Genomic DNA, 22,078 nt, shown 5'->3' with positions numbered 1-22,078 from the left:
TTTGTTGGATATTTTGAGAGGTTTTTCCCAACCTAAACTTTTGCTCGCTACAATAATGTAGCCCATGTCCACTATTTGTACATCTTGTACCATTCTGCCTCTAGAGTTATTAGGTTTTTGCTTACCTCTCTCTCTCTCTCTCTCTCTCTCTCTCTCTCTCTCTCATGTTCTTGTGTGTATGTGTCTCCTTTGCCGCTCACTATGACACATTGATCGTAGGACATGTATGCCAAATGGGGTATTCATGAAAACACAAATATATGCTTGGTGGCATTCTTGTTGATAACGTGTCCCTTGGAATCTTCTGATTGCATGATATGTTTGACAAGGGCAAAAGCTTTGGTATCTCAAGACTTTTTTGCATTTTTTTTGCTACATGGTTATGATACTATCATTCTTGCTTGTATCTAACCCTTTATCTGCTACTTCATTTTTATTCATTTTATCTCAAAATTTTATTGGGTACAACCTCTCTCTCCTTTCCCCTTGGAAAGAAAGGAGTTATCTTTGATGGTTTGCCAAGACTATAATCAACAAACAAGAGTAAGTTCACTTAATCAGTGTGTTTGCATTTTCCCAAAATATTTTTTGAATAATGGAGAATAGCGTCCCCTTCCCTTGTAATGATAAAGTATATAATATGTGTAATTCATGATGACTTGTCATATAGAGCGTGGAAAAACATGTATAATTAGACAATTAATAAGAATTGTGCATTCATCCGTTGTTTTCTGACTAAAGCTCTTTTGTTTAACTAGACATCCATTTGTTGCGATGAGAGAAAAATTGTAGAAAAGAAACAATCACATTTTGCATTGCTTGCACCTTGTAGTTGTAAGAATCTTGTCTATTGCCATCCCTTTCTTTCAAGCCTGCATTGACCCAGTATTCTCTGCAGAGTATAGTATTGCTCTATCAATCAAGATGTGGGTCTTGATTGTAATGGAAATGGCCTATGAACTTTGAGAATAGCGGAATTAAGAGAATTAGAGTGAGCATTTTTGTGAGATACTTTGAAAACATAGAGGGTGAACTTAATTGATGGTAGCAACATGAACATAGTTCTTAACTAACTTGGCATGAACAATCTTTTGCAAGAAGAGAGTATTAGAGAACATGAAAATAGTTAAGGACCGGATTTACTTGGAGCCGGTCCCCCCTCCAAAAGGCGTTTGTATTATAGATTCTCCCATCAAGAGAGACATGGTACAATACAATCTTTGTGTTCCTTGTAACCTTGGTGATGCTATGAAGATGGAAAGCTTCATGCATCACGAGCATAACATAAACTTTGCAAAAAGCATTAACTATCCCAAGCCTCGGTCCCAAGGCCTCAAACACCTTTGAAGGTGGGGAGAGCTAGCGGGGAATGAGGGTAGGGAAGAGGAAGAAGAACCATTCATAGGAGAAAGAAATTGTTCCTCACTTATCATCAATCTTCTTGCTTAGCATAGCATAATAGCATAGTAATGAAGATGAAGAAGATGGCAAGCTTAAGCATTAAAGCATGGCTCTTGGTTGGATTTGCATTCCATAGCCAAGAGTATTGGTGTAGGCTCTCCACTTCTTAACAAGCTTGGAGAAGGAGATGGAGCTCTTGCACTTTGCACTCCAAAAAATGAGAGAATGTGTGTGTGTGTGTGTGTGTGTGTGTGTGTGTGTGTGTGTGTGGGAGAGTATACCCCCTCTCATGCTTGGTCCACCTCTTTCTCTCTCTCTAGTAATATTTAATTATATCATTTGGGACATATGTCCTCTTTTTCCTCTTTGAGAGAAAGAACTTAATTATATATTTTTATGCATCTAAATTCTCATTGGACCCCTTTAAAGTCTATCCAATAGGATTCAAGCACATCATGAGGGCCACATGTGGAGAATTTTTTTGAACATGTGTCTTTTATGCTTCTTAAGTCATTTGGTTTGATTTGAATACTTTAAGCACTTAGTCAATCAAGCATGTGTCTTTTATGCTTCTTAAGTCACTTGGTTTGAATTGAATACTTCAAGCACTTAGTCAATCAAGCATGGAATAGTTTGAATTGAATACTTCAAGCACTTAGTCCATCAAGCATGAAAACGTTCATGCCTCTTGAGAATTTATCTTTGAACTTAACACTTTAAGAACCTTAGTCATTTAAGCATAAAAATCACCTCAAGCTTTGGGCAAGGTTCCCACAACCACTTTAAGCATCTTAGCACCTCATGCTTGGGTAGGATTCCCACCTCGAGGTTAGCGCTAGCTTGTGTAAGGCCAAATGACTTTTTAACACTAACTTTTGGAGTTCTTTAACGAAGCTAATCCTAAGGTCTTTTAAGCTCCATTAGATGCACGCTGCTCTTTGATAGACTGTCTCCTTTTGGACTTTTTTTGAGTTGTAACCATCTCTCCTCTTGGTCCCTTGCTGAGGTAAATATAGAAGCACTTATTGCACATTGCTCTTTGGTAGACCGTCTCCTTTTGGACCCCTATTGAGATGCAACCATTTCTCCTTTTGGTCCCCTGTTGAGATAGGTCTAGAAGCACATACCTATATCCTAACTCTTGTTCCCCTTTTATCTTCCCATATTAAATGATCAGTTTAATATAAGAAAATCATTGGGTAAAGCTAGATATTACATTTTATGACATGATAGCATAGATAAGAAACATTAGTATATATGTTGCTAGCTTTTTAGGTTAGCTGATAGTTTTGAAATTCTCTCTACTGTATTTGGTAGCATCTTTAACCAAGAGGGTAATGTCTTTAGTGAAGTGATCCCTAGATGATGGGCTAGCACCTGAGATTCTAAGTGTTGAGGATAAAGCATGTGGAGAAATCATCGAAGACTTCTCAAAATAGGCAAAGCATGCAGAAAATAGCAACACAAAGTAGAGTATGTCCGAGAGGTTCACATGAGGCTCTCAAAGTGCATATGATCTCCATAATGAACTCTCTCTCTCTCTCTCTCTCTCTCTCTCTCTCTCGTGAATGCTCGCTTTGCACATCCTATTTTGCAAGTGGTAGCTTTGGAGAGCTTACAAAATTCTTTCCCTCTATTATCTATCTCACATTGCTATATGTGGGATTTGAGTGCACACCCGCCTTTGTGAATAAATTCTTAACCCATTGCAATCAGTAGGTCTTCCCAATCTTGGAAAAATAAAAATTCTTTCAAAACATGTCGAGTGCATAAGTGAAGGGTGAATTTAGAAAATGAAAAGCCCCATGAAAGTGGAAAGTCAAAGAGGTGGTCTAGTTTGCATTGTGTGCATTGATACATTTCTATATTTTTTTCTTTCTTACCCTTTCTTTAACATTTTGCTCCTTTTAGAGTTTCCATGAACACTATTTGCACTATCTAAGTAATGGGGCCATTATAGTAGCGACCCCAACTGCAACGCACATCACCCCTAATAATAAACCACTCCACTCTATAATCAAATACAATAGGCCGATTGTTGAGGTGCATGCCTCGCTATGCTCTGATCTCAAGTTCGAAGATGAGTAACGGGGCCATTATAGTGGCGACTCCCAACTGCAGCACGCCTCACCCCCAATAATAAAACACTCTACTTTGTAATCACACGGCTGTAATAGGCCAATTGTTGAGGTGCATGCCTCGTTATGCTCTGATCTTGAGTTTGAAGATGAACTTTTACTGGCCCTCCCTTGCCACAATACTCTACGGTGCTAATTTTGCAAAGCAATTGTGTGCTTGTCTCTCGGATGGAAGAATCTGCTCTCTTTCCATATTGTGCCATAGTACGGGCCCCTTTACCTTAGGTAGTTAATTTATTTTTTGAGAAGCCATTAGGATATATCTACTTAACATAATATGGCGGAGGGGAGTCCCCTTTACACGTGGCGCAAGCTGCGAGATGAAGGCTATGTCCAAAAGAGTCTACTTCACCTAATATGGCGGAAGGGACTTCCCTTTACACGTGGCGCAAGCTGCGAGATGAAGGCCATGTTCCAAAAGAGGGAGATAGAAAGAGAAAGAGAGAGGACACGCGATAAAGAGGGAGAGAGAGGCCACCAAAGGCGATCGGCTGTACTAGTATATTATATGGGAAAATTACCAAAATACCCCTCTAATTTGTGGAAATTCCCAAAATACTCCTCAAATTTTAAAAATTCCCAAAATACCCTTGTATCTATTTTGGTTGGATTGTTCAAGATTTTTTAATCTTTACCCCTTTTTGACAATTGAGATCCGCTTTGCGTGCTTAGCATGTAATTTGTCACAAATTACCTCGCAAAAAAAGGCAATTATGTCTACAGATAATGAAGCAATTCATCTCCAAAGCCTGCATAATCAGCTCAAATTTTGGATTTAGCATCTTATATTGATAAGCAATGAGTCTTCTTATGAAAATCTACAATTTTTTTATCTTTGGAGAAATTTAATCTTTATAGATAATCAACTCAAATTTTGGATTTAGCATCTTATATTGATAAGCAATGAGCCTTCTTATGAAAATCTACAAATTTTTTAATCTTTGGAGAAATTTAATTTCACAACCAAGGGTACTTTACACAAGATTTTACATATTTGATTAGTTTTGCAGCTCGAGGATACTTAAGGTTTGCTTCATAAAATTGGGCTGCCCTACTGGGTCTACAAACCCATTAAGTGGAATCTACCCAGATGCGACCGTCCCTCTCTCTCCTCTCTCTTCCATCTGTCTCCGCGGGACGCTCTCCCCTCTGCCCTACCTGCGCAGCCATCGCCACAACCTCCTGCAGTTGCACACATCACATGCACGTTCACACGAGCTCAGACGAGCTCTCTCGCAGTCTCTCTCGCTCTGCCCTTTGTGATACCTGCGCGGCCATCTCTAGACCCTCCTGCAGTCAAACAGTCGGTCATGCGAGCTCTCTCGCTATCTCTCCCGCTCTGCCCTCACACGACTGAGGCCCCATGCCCCAAGTGCAGTTGCAGGTCACCTCCAAAATGAGATTTCCCTCTCTCTCTCTCTCTCTCTCTCCCTTCCTCTTTCCACGTGCCTGCTCCAAATGAGATTCCTCTCTCTCTCTCTCTCCCCCTTCCTCTTTCCACGTGTTTGCTCCCCTTTTTCACTTCAAATTTATCCAAAGCATCTCCCAAGATACCGGTTAATCAACTGCTTCCAAAATTGGGGACACCTACTGGGAATTTATGACAAAATATTGGGGGTATTTTGGGAATTTTTGAAATTTGAGGGGTATTTTGGGGTATTTTCCCATATTATATATCACTTGCTACCATGTACATGTTTTGAAAAAACTTTTGATCTGGGTTTTGCTGAATTTTAAGTGCGGAACTTACTGGGGGCCTTCGTGCCGATGGCAAGGCTTGGGTGATCTAGCAGAGCTCGAAAAGAGCTATGTTTCGGTTGCGAAGGTTTGCAGGACTACAAGAGAGAGTATCATGTATCAAACAGATTCTGGGGAAGGAGGTGCCTTTTGATCTGCATTATGGAAGAAGCTTTTCGGAAGCTTTGGCTGTCTTGGAACCTGATGTTGAGCCCAATTTAAACCTTCCCGCGCCTGATCCTGAGCTTGCAGAGGTCATAGTGGCCGTGCCCAGAGCAGGAGGGGGGAAAATCATATCAAAGAAAGAGAGGAAAGCAGGCCGTGTCCCCGGGATCGTCCATAGCTTGGAGGATGGTCAGAATGGTGGGCACAAACAGCTCATTTCTGTGGAAACCAAGCAGCTTTCCAGGCTTCTCAAGCGAATAGGTTACAGCTTCTTCCACTCTCGGACATTTGAGCTCGAGGTGCGTGAGGAGATGAACTCTGATGTTATCATCTCTAGAGAAAGGGTTTTACCTCGCTGGGTAAGGTCTCCCCGCCTTGAATTATTTTTGCCAAGACTTTTGCTTTACTATGAATCCTTCATAACCAAGTTAAGTATTAAGTGCACTTTGTTGAATATCTGCTTCCTAAACTAAATGTGGGAACTGCTACAATCGTTACTTTGTTCACAAATTATTTTGTCTTTTCTTGGAGCTCTGAGTAGCACTTAATACATCCGATGCATGTACATATGTGGGGTTTTGTTAGGCGGCGTCAAGGAACACAAGGGTGGCGACTAGACTAGGAATGCTCTCAGCAATTTTCTGCTGGCATGACGACTTTATAGTTGTGAATATTTGATTGCTGCTTAGTTGGATAATTTTTTCCAACAATGGAATAATGTGATAGGCTGAAAAGATACCCTTGCCCCGAGGTCCCAGGTTTCAACTATGGCACAAAAGTTTATCAATTGAACTGCATTTTTTTTGTTGGTCTATGTGCATTGCATGCCTCATGTATTCTTGGTGAACCAATGTTAAGAAAAGCATGTAGTTGTCATGGCTGGGTGATTGTAAAAGGCTCACGCTCTTGCATTTCTTGAAGAGGGCACTTTCCAAAAGTTTGTGCTTGCTTGCCAAAGAGCACCTTGGAAGGACCTGCTTTTGCCTTTGGCAGTAAACTTCCGAGCCAAACAAAGCGTCGAGTCACATTCATAACAACTGTGGTCGTACCTCGTGGGTACCGAGGCAATTAACTGAGTACTGGTAGTGCCATCCTTGTCAAGCTTGCCTTTGCCATTGTCCTCTAGCGAACTCGTGCATTTGCTTTTGACTTCACAATTTCGAGCCAAACAATTTGCCAATTTCCTTGAGAACCATGTCGATGCATAGGCCGCTAACTGGATGGTTGATCTGCTATCCATAGCCACTTGTTGGTTTTGGTCGATGTTGCGGGCGCTTGAGCAAGGGGAGGCCATGTTGAAGGTATGGGATCTGAAGATAACTCCTTCTCGCACTCCAAAAAGTTGACCACACAATCCCAAGCTGCTTCACCAAATTTTCCCTCTCTTGAGCTCCAAGATCCTCCCCTCCATAAGGCCACAAGATTGGTGCCAAGTCACTCTCCAAAGCCGTCCTCAAGCCGATCAAATTCCCAAGCCACGTCTGCTCCTCTGTTACTCTCGAGAAGTCCGTTTAATTGACTTTCGATGCCCTCGCAAGTTGTCGTCTTTCCCCAAGTGAATCACCGCAACCCATAGTAAATACCCCTTTCTTGGGCCCAAATCACCAAGCTCAAATTGCCCACAGCGTTTTAAAACGCTGTGGCATTGAAGGGAAGTCGGGCCATCGGCAATGGGAGTGTGGGGGTGTTGATAAGATGCTGCACAGGAGCATTTCAGAACGCTGTCGCACAGCAGTCAGAGGCTGCTGGGCACAACATATCAAAACGCAAGGAAAAAAGAAGCTCCAAGCTGCTGTCTCTTTCATGCAGTGCCACCACGTCACCTCAGAGCCCTGTCAGTGTCACAAACTGGTGACGTGGCTGCCCAGTTGGGTGACTGCTGGCTGCCCATGGTACACACACACACTCTAGCTAGGGTTGGCTGAACTGCCGATGGCAAAAATGGTGACGTGGCTGCCCAGTCCGAAAATCACGGCGCATATCACGGAACTCCGTACTGCTACTGACACGTGGCATTCCGTAAATCGCGGCGCTTTTTGCGGCAGTTCTGGCGCTGTTTTTGCTGCTTTATTTTACGCAAGGAGATAGAGATAGAGAGCTTTAATATTTAAAAGCTTTGCTTTATCTTGCCAAGTATGGCTTGAGAGAGAGAAAGACTGTACATGCTTTATTTTATCAAGCTTTTGATTTTCAGCTTTTGGGGCTCTGTTTTTAGCATCCCTTGTAAACCTTTATATTGGTAGCTTGGGCTCTCACTTCTTAGAGCATTCGGACGCAGAGTCTGAGAGTGAGTCCCGGCTACTCGCTTGCACTTTGAGTTGCAGATTAATACAAAAAGAAATACCAAATGGGACGCCAGTCTTTGGGGCCAATATCTCTAGGCACGGAACTCCGCCGGGCCAGTGTCGAATCAATTGTGAACTGTGTACTGTTTTGAAGTGATTATTTGTGGTGTCGCGGTAGATTCTGGACTTGGAGTGTCCAAGTCTGTTACAGTGGTATCAGAGCACGGCCGATTTCTCTTCTACTTGAAATCCGATCCTTTTTACGCGGCACGTATGGCTTCAGGCAGAGATCAGTTGACTCCCTCTGCATCCGGAGATGCGGGAAGAGATCACAACGAAGATTCACGCGAGTACGGTCCGCCTCGGCCTACTCAAGCGGAAATCAAAGAGATGGAGCGTCGACGATTGATCGGCGATGCAACAAAGATGATGCTTAATTTTGCGAAGGACTCGAAATTTGCAAAATATATGAGCTAAACTTCTTTCGATGAGGTGCATTCACAATGGCGACAGACCATAGAACCACCCCTCAAACCGGCTCTCAAGAAAACTCCTACTCCCAGGATGTACGCAGAGCAAGAATTAGAGGAGGTGGTTGATGGACGAATTGCTCAGCTTTTTGACGCGCAGTACAAAGCTAAAAAGCACGACAAAAAGCAGAAGAAAGGCGCTGACTTCCTGGGTTATTTGGGTCGTCAGTCTACATTTGAATTGGCAAAAAAGCAGAAGAAGAGTGTTTGATTTGAAGAAGTACCCAATTCTTCTTCTTCTTCTTCTTCTTCTTCTTCTTAGAGTTCTTCTAGCTCCTTTGACTCGAGCGAAGAAGACAGAAAAGGCAAGAAGCGAAGCAAAAAGCAAAGCTTCGGAAAGGGCAAGAAAAAGGCAAAGAGAATCTCGCCCCGTACTTGACAGTTCTACACAGGACTCGTCTTCAGATAGTTCAGACTCTGACGACAACAGCTTTTACGCAAAGAAGAAGAATTTTTATAAAGCCAACCAGTATGACTTTTTGGAAGACAAAAGCAAGAAAGCGCGAGAGTTTAAGGAAGGTAGACAATCAATTAAATTTGACACGTTTTCTAGTAATAGAGATGCTTCGAAGGCTTTGTCTTTTATACAGCAGTTTGACATAGCTTTCTCAAGAGGGCGTTACTTGGAGGGCTGCCTCTTACTATAAGGGGAATGCTCAAACTTGGTGATCCACGCTTCGATTAAACAAGACAACACCAATTAAATGGCCGAAATTCAAAAGGCTTTTTATTTCTTCATGGCTGACTCGAGAGTATGAACGCGACATACGAACTGCTTGGGCCCATCTTCGGATAACCAAGAAGGATACAGTGGACGCTTATTGCGAGAGATTCTGGAGCTCTTTTCTACCCGCCTCTTCATTTAAGAAGATCTCGTTCAAGGAACAGATTGAGCGGTTTACCTTGGGTCTTCCTACAGAGATCCGAGATCATTACTTGGAACAAAAGTCAGTTTCCATTTAGGAGTTGATGAGTCATGCGAAACGGGGTTTTGCCATTCACTCGGGCAGTTTGACCTACCCTACTGATGTGATCATGACGCAAAGGACCGAACAGACTTCGACAAATGAAAGTAGAAAGAGGAAGAGCAATCTAGAAAAGAAAGAAAAGGATGCACGACCCAAACTTACTCCTCAAGAGAGGGCTCACTACATAGAGGAGGGGAAGTGCTTTGGATGCGGGGAAACTGGGCCTATCTCCGTGAAGTGCCCTAAAAAGGCACAGAAAGAACAAAATGACAAGGACGACGAAAGGCCTGAGAGTTCGAGAGCAGCTGCGGACCGTGGAAGAAAAGGCAAGATGAAAACAGGACTGGTTGCAGATTGCGTGGGTACTGATCCCAGCAAGATGGATGAGAGTACAGAACTTTGCCGAGCTTGGGGCAAAGTGAAAGACCAAGAAGCCTTGACCTTCTTTGATGGAGGAGCCAAGGCCAACTTCATTTCACCGGAATCGGACAACTCGAGATCACTCCCGATCGGATGGAGCCACTTGTAGAGGCAATTCTAGCGGCATCCGACAGGGACGTAGCCATCACACATGTCATTGGCAAACTTCGGTTGCATTGTCAAGGGTATTTGAGGCATGAGGACTTTTACATAATACCTTTGGAAGGTTGTTATGTTCTCTTGGGAATTCCCTGGTACCACAAGAACAACGCCGTGGTTGATTATTGAGCGAGGAAAGCGACTTTGACCACAGAGATGGGCAGAACCATCGTACTCGATGTAAGACTTAAGGGCGAGTCTATCCCTACTGTATCAACTTCGGCCATTTCCAAGTTAATGAAATTCAGTCTGTTTGTTTACTCAATCTTTTTGAAAGAGTTGAGTGATGAGGATAGGACAAATATGTCTGAACTTGATAAACAACACCAAGATTTTCTCCACTCTCATGCCGATTGCTTCTCAGAGGGCCTCCCAAGCGAGTTACCACCCGCTTGTCTTGAAGATCATACCATTGATCTGATACCTGGAAGCACACCACCGAACCGGCCGCCTTACCATGTGAGCCGAGCCTAGAACGGAGAGATTATGAACCAAGTGAAAGACCTCTTGGAAAAGGGTCTTGTCCAGCTTAGTACTCCACCGTACTGCTCTCTAGTGTTGTTGGTTTTGAAGAAAGACGGAGCTTGGAGAATGTGCATCGATTATAGAGCTCTCAACAAAATCACCATCAAGAACAGATTTTCGATTCCTAGAATCGATGATATACTTGACCGACTTCAGGGATCCTCGTGCTTTAGCAGGATCAACTTGAAAAGTGGATATCAGTAGATCCGAATTGCGCTGGGAGACGTCTATAAGACAACCTTTCGGACGACTTTTGGGTTATTTGAGTTTTTGGTGATGCCTTTTGGCCTAACCAATGCTCTTGCGACATTTACCCGGATGATGGATATGATTTTTCAAGAGTATAGACTATTTGTTGGCACTTTCTTTGACGACATCATTGTTTTCTCCAAGGATGAGGCAGAACGTAGAGACCATCTGCTTCAAGTCTTTCAAGCATTATGAGATCACAAGTTAGTGATTAATGTGAAGAAAAGTGAATTTTTCCTACCAGAGATACACTTTTTGGGACACATTGTCTCAGCAGAGCAGCGGGAGTGCAGATGGATCTGGCCAAGATAGAGACTATTCGTGATTGGCCCGATTTGAAGAATGTCCATGAAGTTAATTGACTACGGGACCAGTTTTGACTTTGTCGGACTTGCAGAAGTCATTTGAAGTATATTGCGATGCTTGTGGTCGTAGTCTGGGTGTGGTCTTAATGCAAGAAGGCCATGTCATTGCCTATGAGAGCCGATTGTTCTCAAGGCCAGAATTGACAACACAGATTTATGAGAAAGAGCTTTTGGCGGTTATCCATGCTCTTACTTAGTGGCGGCACTACCTACTCGGAGCGGATTTTACTGTCTTTACAGACCATCAGAGTTTACGCTACTTCTTGTCACAGAAGCAACTATAGGAAAAGCAGATGCAGTGGGCGAACATCTTGTCATAGTTTCACTTCCAGATTGTCCATGTGCAGAGACATAAGAATTTGGTGGCAGATGCTTTGTCTCGGAAGCCATTGGTTCTGGCTATTTCCGCAATACATCATAAAAGCTTCGAGGATATGGTCGATTAGTATGCCACAGAGACAGAGTTTGCAGACATTTTCACATGGATATGGGATGGGGAAACAGTAGCGGGATATTCCATTCGTGATGGCTACTTGATGAGGAAAACCATGTTGTGCGTAACATAGCCGTTGAGGGAAAAGGTTATGATCGAATGCCGCTGTCCGCCTTTTACGGGTCACCGCGGCATTGCTACCACCTTGAAAGGGGTAGAGAGATACTTCTTTTGGCCGAGACTCAAGAAGGATGTGGACGAGTTTGTGCGCAGTTGCTTGGTATGCCAGAAGGTCAAGTTTGACAGGCATAAAGCACAGGGATTGTTACAGCCTTTGCCCATACCCACCCGCCCCTGGGTGTAAGGTGCAGGGGAATGAATGTTGTACTTTCTCAAGATGAATGATCCATGTTTGCTCAAGGTTCCTTTTAGTTCTTATGGAAGGGAGAGCCTTCCGTTCTTAATGGAGAGTGCTATGATCACGAACAAAGTGAATGGACACTATGCGTGCAAGTGTATGAGACTAAGAGATAGAGAGAGAAGAGAGATACGACACCAGAGACGTAAAACCCTCCTCCGAAGGCCCCACTCTCGATGGCGCGAGTGGTCTACTATTGATTGCACAATCTGGTACAAGATGCTGATGCAAATCTAAATGGGGCTATGTCGATGTGGACGGTGTGGACGACGAGGACGAGACTATGGCTGAAAACTGAATGCTTGGAATGCTTCTTGTCGCTGAATTTGTTGATGCAAAACGCTGATTTTCTGATGCGGAAAATGCTGGTTTTCTGAGGCTGAAAACACTGATTTTTTGGAGCTGAAGATGCTGGTCTTCTGAAGCTGAAAATGCTGGTCTTCTGAAGCTGAAAATGCTGGTCTACTGAAGCTGAAAACGCTGGTTTTCTGAAGCTGAAAATGCTAGTTTTCTGACGATGAGGCTGATGCTAAAAACGCTATGGTGCTGGAGTCTATGGCGATGATGCTATTGCTGAAAATGCTACGGTGCTGAGGGTCTTGCTTGAGAGGGAATCCTTCAAGGTTGGGAGTCTTACTGAGAGAGAGGGGGAACCTGTCGCTGAAGCCTGTTGTTCTCCTTGCTCATCTGCCAAATAGTGCTAGCTTTGATTTGCTTATATATTTTCTTACCCAAATTGCCCTACCTACTTTTGTTGGAAAGTCACTTAAATTAATAAGTGAAAAATGCCAAAAATAGGTAAAATAGGCTAAATGCACTGGAAAATTTCACTGATGGATTCTGAAGGGAATATTGATGATCATGCTGTGTGCAACCAGAGGATATGCATCTACACTAAGTGACTGGGCATGCACGGTCTACGAATAGACTCACAAAAGTGCAAGATCACTTCTAATCTAGACTGACTTGTGACACAAAGTGATGACGTGGCGGACAACAAAAACCCTAATTTTTGCCGAAAACCCTAATTTCCGGAATTCACGGAGGTTTTTTTTTTTTTTTTTTTGAGAAAATGATGAGCGACGTGAATTTTGCTTTTTTTTAAATTAAAAAAAAGAGAAAAAGATTCTCTAAGAGAGAGAACTGATGCTTTTTATTTTAAAAGCTTTTGGGGCTCTGCTTTTGGGCATCCCTTGTAACCTTTAAATTAGTGGTGAGGGCCTCACTTCTCAGAGCATATGGACGCAGAGTCTGAGAGTGAAACCCTAACTGCTCTCTTGTACTTTGATTTGATTAATATAAAAAGAAATACCGAAAGGGGCGCCAGTCTTTGGGGCCAATATCTCTAGGCACGGAACTCCGCCGGGCCAGTGTACATCTATTGTGATCCGTGACTTGTTTTGAAGTGGTTATTTGGTGCTGTCGCAATTGATTCTTGACTTGGAGTGTCCAAGTCTGTTACAGTGGTATCAGAGCACGGCCGATTTCTCTTCTACGGGAAATCCGATCCGCGAATTTCTTTTCCGCGGCACCTATGGCTTCAGGCAATGAGTAGTCGACTCCCTCTGCATCTGGAGATGCGGGCTGGGATCACAACGAAGATTCAGACAGAGAGTATGGCCCGCCTAGGCCTACTCAGGCGGAGCAGCAAGAGATGGAGCGTCGTCAATTGATAGGCGATGCAACAAAGATGATGCTCAATTTTGCCAAGGACCCGAAGATGGCAAAATATATGAACCAGACCTCTTTGGAAGAGGTACAGATGGAGTGGCAGAGAACCACAACACCACTCCCGAAAACCGCTCTCAAGAAACCTTCTGTCTCCAAGAAAATATACGGAGAAGGAACTGGAGAACGTGGTTGATGCATGGATTGCTCAGCTTTTCGACGTGCAAAAGAAAGGCAAAAAGCACGGCAAAAAAAAGCAGAAGAAAGGCACTGACTTCCCGGGATATTTGGGTCGTCAGTCGACTTTTGACAAGGCAAAGAAACAGAAGAAGCGTGTTCGATTTGAAGGAGTACCCAGTTCTTCTTCTTCTTCTTCTTCTGATAGTTCTTCTAGCTCTTCAGACTCGAGCGAAGAAGACAGGAAAAGCAAAAAGTGAAGCAAGAAACAAAGCTTCGGAAAGGACAAGAAAAAGGCAAAGAAGGCTAAATCTCGCCCAGAGACTAACAGTTCTACTATGGACTCGTCTATAGACAGCTTAGATTCCGATGACGGAAAGTTTTATGCGAACAAGAAGAATTTTTACAAAGCCAACCAGTATGACTTTCTCGAAGATAAAAGCAAGAAAGTCCGAGAGTTTAAGGAAGGTGGCCACTCGATCAAGTTTGATACTTTTCAGGATACTCAGATGCTTCGAAGGCTTTGTCTTTTATTCAGCAGTTTGACATCGCTTTCGCGGGAGGACTCTCTTCAGAGCCTCCAAGATTCGGAGAGCTACCTCTTACCTTAAGGGGAATGCTCGTACTTGGTGGTCCACGCTTCTTTTAAACAGGATTGCGCCAATTACATGGCTGAAATTTAAGAGGCTTTTTATTTCTTCTTGGTTGACGCAAGAGTTTGAACGAGATATACGAGCTGCTTGGAACCATCTTCGGATGACCAAGAAAGACACAATCAATGCTTATTGTGAAAGATTCTGGAGCTCTTTTCTACCCGCCTCTTCATTCAAGAAGATCTCGTTTAGAGAACAGATTGAGCGGTTTACCTTGGGTCTACCTACAGAGATCCGAGATCACTGCTTGGAACAGAAGTCAGCTTCTATTCAAGAGTTGATGAGTCATGCGAAGCGGGGCTTTGCCATTCACTCTGGCAGTTTGACCTACCTCACAGATAAGGCCATGACACAACGAGCCGAACAGACTTCTGGGAATGAAAGTAGAAAGAAAAAGAGCAACCCAGAGAAAAAGGATGCACAACCCAAGTTTACTCCTGAGGAGAGAGCTCGCTTCATCAGAGAGGGGAAGTGCTTTGGATGCGGGGAACATGGACATATCTCCGCGAAGTGCCCTAAAAAGGCACAGAAAGAACAGAATGATAAAGATGACCACAGGTCTGAGAATTAGAGAGCAGCTGAGGAATGTGGCACAAAAGGCAGATTGAAAAGCAGAACTGGTACCACATGGCGTGGGACGTGCACCGAATCTAATGAATGAAAGTACAAACTTTGCCGCTTTTGGGGCAAAGTGAAGGATCAGGAAGCCCTTTTGAAGGAGCCAAGGCCAACCTCTTTTCACTTGGAATTGACAGCTCGATTTGGAACTACGCCCGACAGACTGATGCCACAGGCGGAGGTAGTTCGACTGGCACCCGGATGGGATGTTGCCATTACACCGAGCATTGGCAAACTTCGTTTGCAATGACAGGGGTGTTCAGGGCACGCGAGTGACGTTCTACTTGGGATCCCTTGGTACCACAAGAACTACGCCGTGGTTGACTACCGGGCCGAGAAAGCGACTTTGATAAATGAAGGGCTTAGAGATTGTACTTGATGAACTTCAGTTTTCTTACTCATTCTTTTGGGAGAACTGAACGATGGATAAAGGTTGAATATGTTTTGACCTGAAGAAAAGAACACCAAGATTTTTTTCTCCACGCTCATGCCGATTGCTTTTGAGAGGGCCTGAAGATCATACCATTGATGTGATATCTGGAAGCACGCCACCGAATCGGCCACCTTATCGTGTGAGCCGAGTACAGAATGAAAAGATTATGAACCAAGTGAAAGACCTCTTGGAAAAGGGTCTTGTCCAGCCTAGTACTTCACCGTATTGCTCTCCAATGTTGTTGGTTTTGAAGAAAGACGGATCTTGGAGAATGTGCATCGATTATAGCACTCTCAACGAAATCACCATCAAGAACAGATTTCCGATTCCTAGGATCGATGATATACTCGACAGGTTACAGGGATCCTCGTGCTTTAGCAGGATTGACTTGAAGAGTGGATATCATCAGATCATGATAGTGCCGGGAGACGTCTACAAGACAACTTTTCGGACGACTTTTGGGTTATTTGAGCTTTTGGTGATGCCTTTTGGCTTAACCAATGCTCCTGCGACATTTAACCGGATGATGGACAGGATTTTTCGAGAGTACAGGCTATTTGTTGGCACTTTCTTTGACGACATCATTGTTTTCTCCAAGAATGAGGCAGAACACAGAGATCATCTGCTTCAAGTCTTTCAGGCATTACGAGATCACAAGTTAGTGATTAATGCAAAGAAAAGTGAATTTTTCCTACCAGAGATACACTTTTTGGGACACATTGTGTTAGCAAGAGGAGTGCAAATGGACCCGGCCAAGATAGAGACTATCCGTGATTGGCCCGATTTGAGGAATGTCCATGAAGTTAGAAGCTTCTTGGGACTGTGTTCGTACTACAGGCGGTTCATACGAAAGTTTGCAGAGGTTGCTTCCCCTTTGCATACCTTGACACAGAAAGGAGTACCTTTTTCGTGGGGACCCACAGAGGTGACTGCCTTTCGGACATTGAAAGAGAAATTGACTACAGGACCAGATTTGACTTTGCCGGACTTGCAGAAGTCATTCGAAGTATTTTGTGATGCTTGTGGTCGTAGTCTGGGTGCGGTCTTGATGCAAGAAGGCCATGTCATAGCTTACGAGAGCCGTTTGTTCTCTAGGCCGGAGATGACAGCACAGATCTATGAGAAAGAGCTTTTGGCGGTTATCCATGCTCTTACTCAGTGGCGGCATTACCTACTCGGAGCGGATTTTACTGTCTTTACAGACCATCAGAGTTTGCGCTACTTCTTGTCACAGAAGCAGCTTTCGGAAAAGTAGATGTGGTGGGCGAACATCTTGTCATAGTTCCACTTCCAGATTGTCCATGTGCAGGGACAGAAGAATGTTGTGGCAGATTCTTTGTCTCGGAAACCGTTGGTTCTGGCTATTTCCGCGATACATCATAGGAGCTTCGAGGATATGGTTGATCAGTATGCCACAGATACAGATTTTGCAGATATTTTCACACGGATACGGGATGGGGAGACAGTAGCTGGATACTCCCTTCGGGAAGGCTACTTGATGAAAAAGACTATGTTGTGCGTTACACAGCCGTTGAGGGAAAAGGTTATGACTGAATGCCACTGTCCGCCTTTTACGGGTCACTGCGGCATTGCTACCACCATGAAGGGGGTAGAGAGATACTTCTTTGGGCCGAGACTCAAAAAGGATGTGGAAGAGTTTGTGCGCAGTTGCTTGGTATGCCAGAAGGTCAAGATTGACAGGCATAAGACACAAGGATTGTTACAGCCTTTACCCATACCCACCCACCCCTGGGAAAGTATTGAAATGGATTTCATTTTTGATCTCCCGAGAACACAGAATGATCACGATGATTTTTCGATTACATGGCACGTCTGAGACGATTGTCTCCGACAGAGACCCCAGATTTATGAGTTTGTTTTGGAAGGCAATTTGGGAGAACATTGGCACGCGGTTGCAGTTCTCGTCCTCGTTCCACTTGCAGACTGACGGGCAATTTGAGATTGTCAATTCAGTGATTTTAGATTTATTGAAGTCTTGTATCTCGGATCAGAAGACTCAATGGGAAAAGAACTTACCTTTGGTGGAATTTGCCTACAATAACACGATACACTCTTCGACGGGGAAGACGCCATGTGAGATTGTTGAAAGTGCTGCGAAGGTTCTATCCTTCCTAAGCACGAAAGATTAGATATTTGAAGCGGATGAATATTCGCGAGATTTGGATACGGCTTTTGCCAAGGTTCGCGAGACTTTGCAGAATTCTCAAGAACGACAGAAAAAGGCAGCGGATCGCTATCGTCGCGACTTGAAACTGAAGGAGGATGATTGGGTGCTCTTACTTTTGAGAAGGCACGCCTAAGAAAGAAAAAGGGAAAGGAGAGGCTTTTTTTTCCAAAGCTTAGTATGTGATACTACAGACCTTTCCAGATTACTGAAAAGATGAATGATGTCTCCTTCCGATTGAAACTGCCAGATACTTGGAGGATTCATAATGCATTGCATGTGAGTCTCTTGAACCCTGTTAAGGGTGATGTACCTGATGAGCAACCCGAAGTGGAAGAAAACGAGGAGATCTTTGTTCCTGAACAGATTTTGGCACATAACGATACAAAGAAAGGTAAAGTCCGAAGGCGGTTCTTGGTTTAGTTCAAGAACTTTCCTGCATTTGATGCGAAGTGGATGGAGGAGGAGGACCTAGCAGATACTCCTCGGATTGTGAAACTTTACCTCGATGTTTTGGTTTAGCATAGTCTACTCCAAACGGAACCCAGAAACTCAGCTTGGCCGAAGATTTGGTGCAGTGGGATGCACAAGAGGGGAGTTACTCCGCTCCTTTGTCAACAGATGCCTCGATTTTGATACTAAAGTCACTGATGTCTCTTTGAGCTTCAGGGATACTGAGAGCTGACAGTATTCTGCTGGATTACTTTATGAAATGGAATTCCTGATTATGATACTGATTTGTTCTTGACTTCTTGTGAGTGCAGGAACTGATAGCCGAAATGACTGCAGCATTTTGGTCTGATTGATCTCGAATGGGCATGGTTGCAATAGGGGTTAGTCAATCGGACATCGATGAGGTCCCGATTGGACCTAGATGTGATTGCTAGCTACATTGCCGATAAATCATGGTCTAAGATCCGAATGAATGTTGAATGTCATGTGATGTCCTGTGATGGCTGGTGATGTCCTGTGATGTCGTATGATGTGACTGTCGATTTTGTACATGTGCTAGATGTGTATTCCTAGTACGTAGGTACTAACAATCAGTGTCTACTAAGACGGTTTATGGCTTTTGTCGGTTTTGCAGGCGTAATCGCGGTCGATTACAATGCTTTCAAGAGGGGGGGTATGTCACAAAGCGATGACGTGGCGGACAACAGAAACCCTAAAATTCCTGCAAACCCTAATTTCTGCTAGAAACCCTAATTTTCGAAAATCGCGGAGGCTTTTTTTTTTTTTTTGAGAAAATGATGAGCGACGCGAATTTTGCTTTTAAAAAAAAAAAAAAAAGAGAAAAAGACTCTCTAAGAGAGAGAGAACTGATGCTTTTTATTTTAAAAGCTTTTGGGGCTCTGCTTTTGGGCATCCCTTGTAACCTTTAAATTAGTGGTGAGGGCCTCACTTCTTAGAGCATCTGGACGCAGAGTCTGAGAGTGAAACCCTAACTGCTCTCTTGTACTTTGATTTGATTAATATAAAAAGAAATACCGAAAGAGGCGCCAGTCTTTGGGGCCAATATCTCTAGGCTCGAAACTCCGCCGGGCCAGTGTACATCTATTGTGATCTGTGACTTGTTTTGAAGTGGTTATTTGGTGCTGTCGCGGTTGATTCTTGACTTGGAGTGTCCAAGTCTGTTACAACTGGACTGACTGAACCCTGATCATGCTGTAGCTTGTCCACGGACACATAGGGTTGGATGTGTCACGTGACATCCCCTCCTTTTCAAAGTGAGGTATTGGTACCGAACTGTATGGCGTCGAGGGAGATCGCCAATAGCATCCGAAATCCTGCAAAGGACTCTTCGCCGGCCCACTCTGATGTGTGGATCGTACAGTACTTGAACTTCATAAAGGTTTGCAACGCTTGCTTCTTTGGGCCTCGCCGAAAGCGACACAATGTCATCTTCAATGCTTCAACTTCGTCAAGAGTCATGCTTCTTTCTTCGTCAAGAATCTCCATGGCTGAAAATTTCTGAACCCATTTCCAACACAAAACCATGAACATACCTATTCCATGTAAAGTGAGTGGAAAAAATCTTGAAGTCCTAATAGAGTGTGCATGCAATGTGGATGAACAAAGAGAAGTGCCAAACCGTTCACCACACACACGCAAACAATGAGATCGAATCTTTCTCTTATGATCTAAATCAATCAACTGTGGCAATTCACAACGGAAATGCCCATGCTTGGTGCTCATACTTTCATGTGCTCGTTCTACGAATGTGTCATGCCAAGGAAGAGACATGGAATGTGACTTCCTTACATGCCTACTTTTCAACTTTTCATGAACAATCCGCATACATTCGTGCTCATTCATGAGTGAAACGTGCTCAACGTACAATATGTCATGCCTAATAAAAGGGATCACATAAAAACGCTGACTAAAATACAGGAAACGATCACGAATGAAACACTCGAACAATGCGTGCGTATCAATCATGCGAACACATAATACTTCCTGTGAGGGTTCCTTGGACTTAGGCTCGAGAGCCAAGATCGGTTCTTCCTGAATGATCGAATCGTCCTGTGGGGGTTCTTTGGACCTCGACTGGAAAGCAAAGATCGGTTTTTCGTGATTGATCGAGTCTACAATGAGGTTAGCTTCGCTAGAAAAAGCATCCACGAACACATTATCCTTGTGAACAATCACATCATCTTCATGCAACTCATCATGCTTGTGAGAAATCACATCTTGATCATGCAAATCATCATGCTTGTGAGAAATCACATCGTGATCATGCAAATCATCATGCTTATCATTATCATCCAAATCATCATGCTGATCATTGTCATTCAAATCATCATGCAAATCCTGTGTGTCATGCTTTGGAGAAAAAGAGACTGAGAGAGTCTCCTTCTCCTGAATCCTTTCAATCTTGTCCTGCATATTAGCAATGAGAGAGGGAGAATGAACAATGTCCTCTCCATGAATGACAATGGGAGAATCACTTTGGGCATTGAGAGTGAAAGTGTTAGCCTCCCAATCAATGAGAGGGTTAGCATCACGAAACCATCGAATGCCCAAAATCATTTCACATCCTGAGAGAGAAGAGACAACAAATCTTCTAGTGAAGGCAGTTTGTTGATTTGCAAACAACACATCAAGGCACTCCTCCGTGATGAGAGCGTCCATACTGGGAATAAAGACAGAGACCTCGATAGGAGATCTCTGACTAACTTCTAGGCGGGCTCTCTCAACAAGAGAGAGATTGATCACATCATGCATACTACCTGGGTCAAACAATATGACAAAACGTTGCCCCGTCATATGACCATAACATTTAATGAGAGAATCATCAATGGGAGGGTCATGAGAAACTTTGGGCACACTCGTGTTATCATTAATTGCATTGACAGAGGAAGTGGGTTCTGTGGATTCTTTAGATTAGTTCGATTCAAGCTTAGGACATGTTCTTTTTATGTGACCCTTAATGTGGCAATGAAAACGACGACCTTCCTTAGAATAAGTGCTTTGCTCTTCTGACGTGATGTATCTTCCGATAATTCCTTGTGCTACCTTTTCATCCGGAGTAAGCTTAGGTTTAGCAGTTGTGTTAGCCTTATCCTTAGATTCATTGAAAGAATTCTTTTCTGAGAGATTGTTGGAAGATTGGTTAGAAGAGTTACCATTCTTACCATTCTTACCGTTCTGAGGGTTCTGAGAAGTCTGCGAGGTACTTGTGGAAGTCTTGTTTTCCTTAGGCTTTCCCTTGTTGTGCTTCATCTCCTGTGCGAGAGCAATCGCTACCGCTTTGTTGAGATCGATTGGGTCCAAGACTTCTACATCAAACTTGATATAGTCGTCTAACCCAAAAAGGAATGCCTCTTTGCGTTCATCATCCGACTTGCGTAATTGGGTACCTAGCTGCAAAACACGATTAGAAAAAGACATAACCGGCATACCATTTTGCTTGAGAGCGCGCCAATCGTCCTTCAATCGTGCGAGGTATTGAGGTGGCATAAACCGCGCCTTGAGCTTGTCTTGGAAATCAGCCCAATTGAAGGGAAGGGGCGTGAGTTCGTCAGCTTCCTCTAGGTGCGCGGCTAACTGTGCCTCTTGCCATGTGTGGTACCAATTAATGGCATCATTGGCAAGGTACATGGTTGCCGTCAAAACTTTGCTATTTCCTGTCTTCTTAGTTGTCGCAAAATAAGCATTAAATTGATGCAACCAAGAATGAATAACCGTAGCATCCATCTTACCATCATACTTACTGAAAGTCAACTTCTCTGTGACTGGATGGTTGGAATCCGCATCATGGCTTCCGCCACTTGAGGAACTCCCACGATCTTTTGGCTGGTTCGGATTTCGGGGCAAGTACTTGTCGAATCAATTCTTGAGTGCGTAGTTCTCTTTGAGCCTCACGCTCGATCTCCAAGGCCACTCTTTGAGCTTTACGCTCGGCCTTTCTCTTTCGTTTCGTTCATCGTGCTTGCGTTCTAAAGCAAGGCGATTTGCTTCTTGTTGTGCGGCAATTCTTTCGTTTCTTTCGTCGCGCTCGCGGTCCGTAGCTGCCTGTTGTGCGGCAATTCTTTCATTTCTTTCGTCGCG

At 43.7% G+C, this 22,078-nt stretch overlaps 1 protein-coding gene across 1 annotated transcript in view; it reads left to right on the top strand.

Annotated features, from left to right (window-relative positions):
- The first annotated feature begins 5,245 nt into the window (after positions 1 to 5,245).
- LOC147430802 (uncharacterized) overlaps positions 5,246 to 22,078 on the top strand; it is a 33,496-nt gene continuing 16,663 nt past the window's right edge. The window contains exon 1 of the mRNA XM_086493365.1: positions 5,246 to 5,800. Coding sequence (XP_086349491.1) covers positions 5,348 to 5,800 — 453 coding nt within the window. The 5' untranslated portion in view covers positions 5,246 to 5,347. The remainder of the gene's footprint in view (positions 5,801 to 22,078) is intronic.

The sequence above is a fragment of the Adiantum capillus-veneris genome, chromosome 21 (genome assembly GCF_014529385.1).
Source record: "Adiantum capillus-veneris isolate H3 chromosome 21, ASM1452938v2, whole genome shotgun sequence".
NCBI classification, from domain to species: Eukaryota; Viridiplantae; Streptophyta; class Polypodiopsida; order Polypodiales; family Pteridaceae; genus Adiantum; species Adiantum capillus-veneris.
The sequence above is the reverse complement of the archived record's forward strand: the minus strand, read 5'-3'. Positions and strand labels throughout refer to the sequence as shown.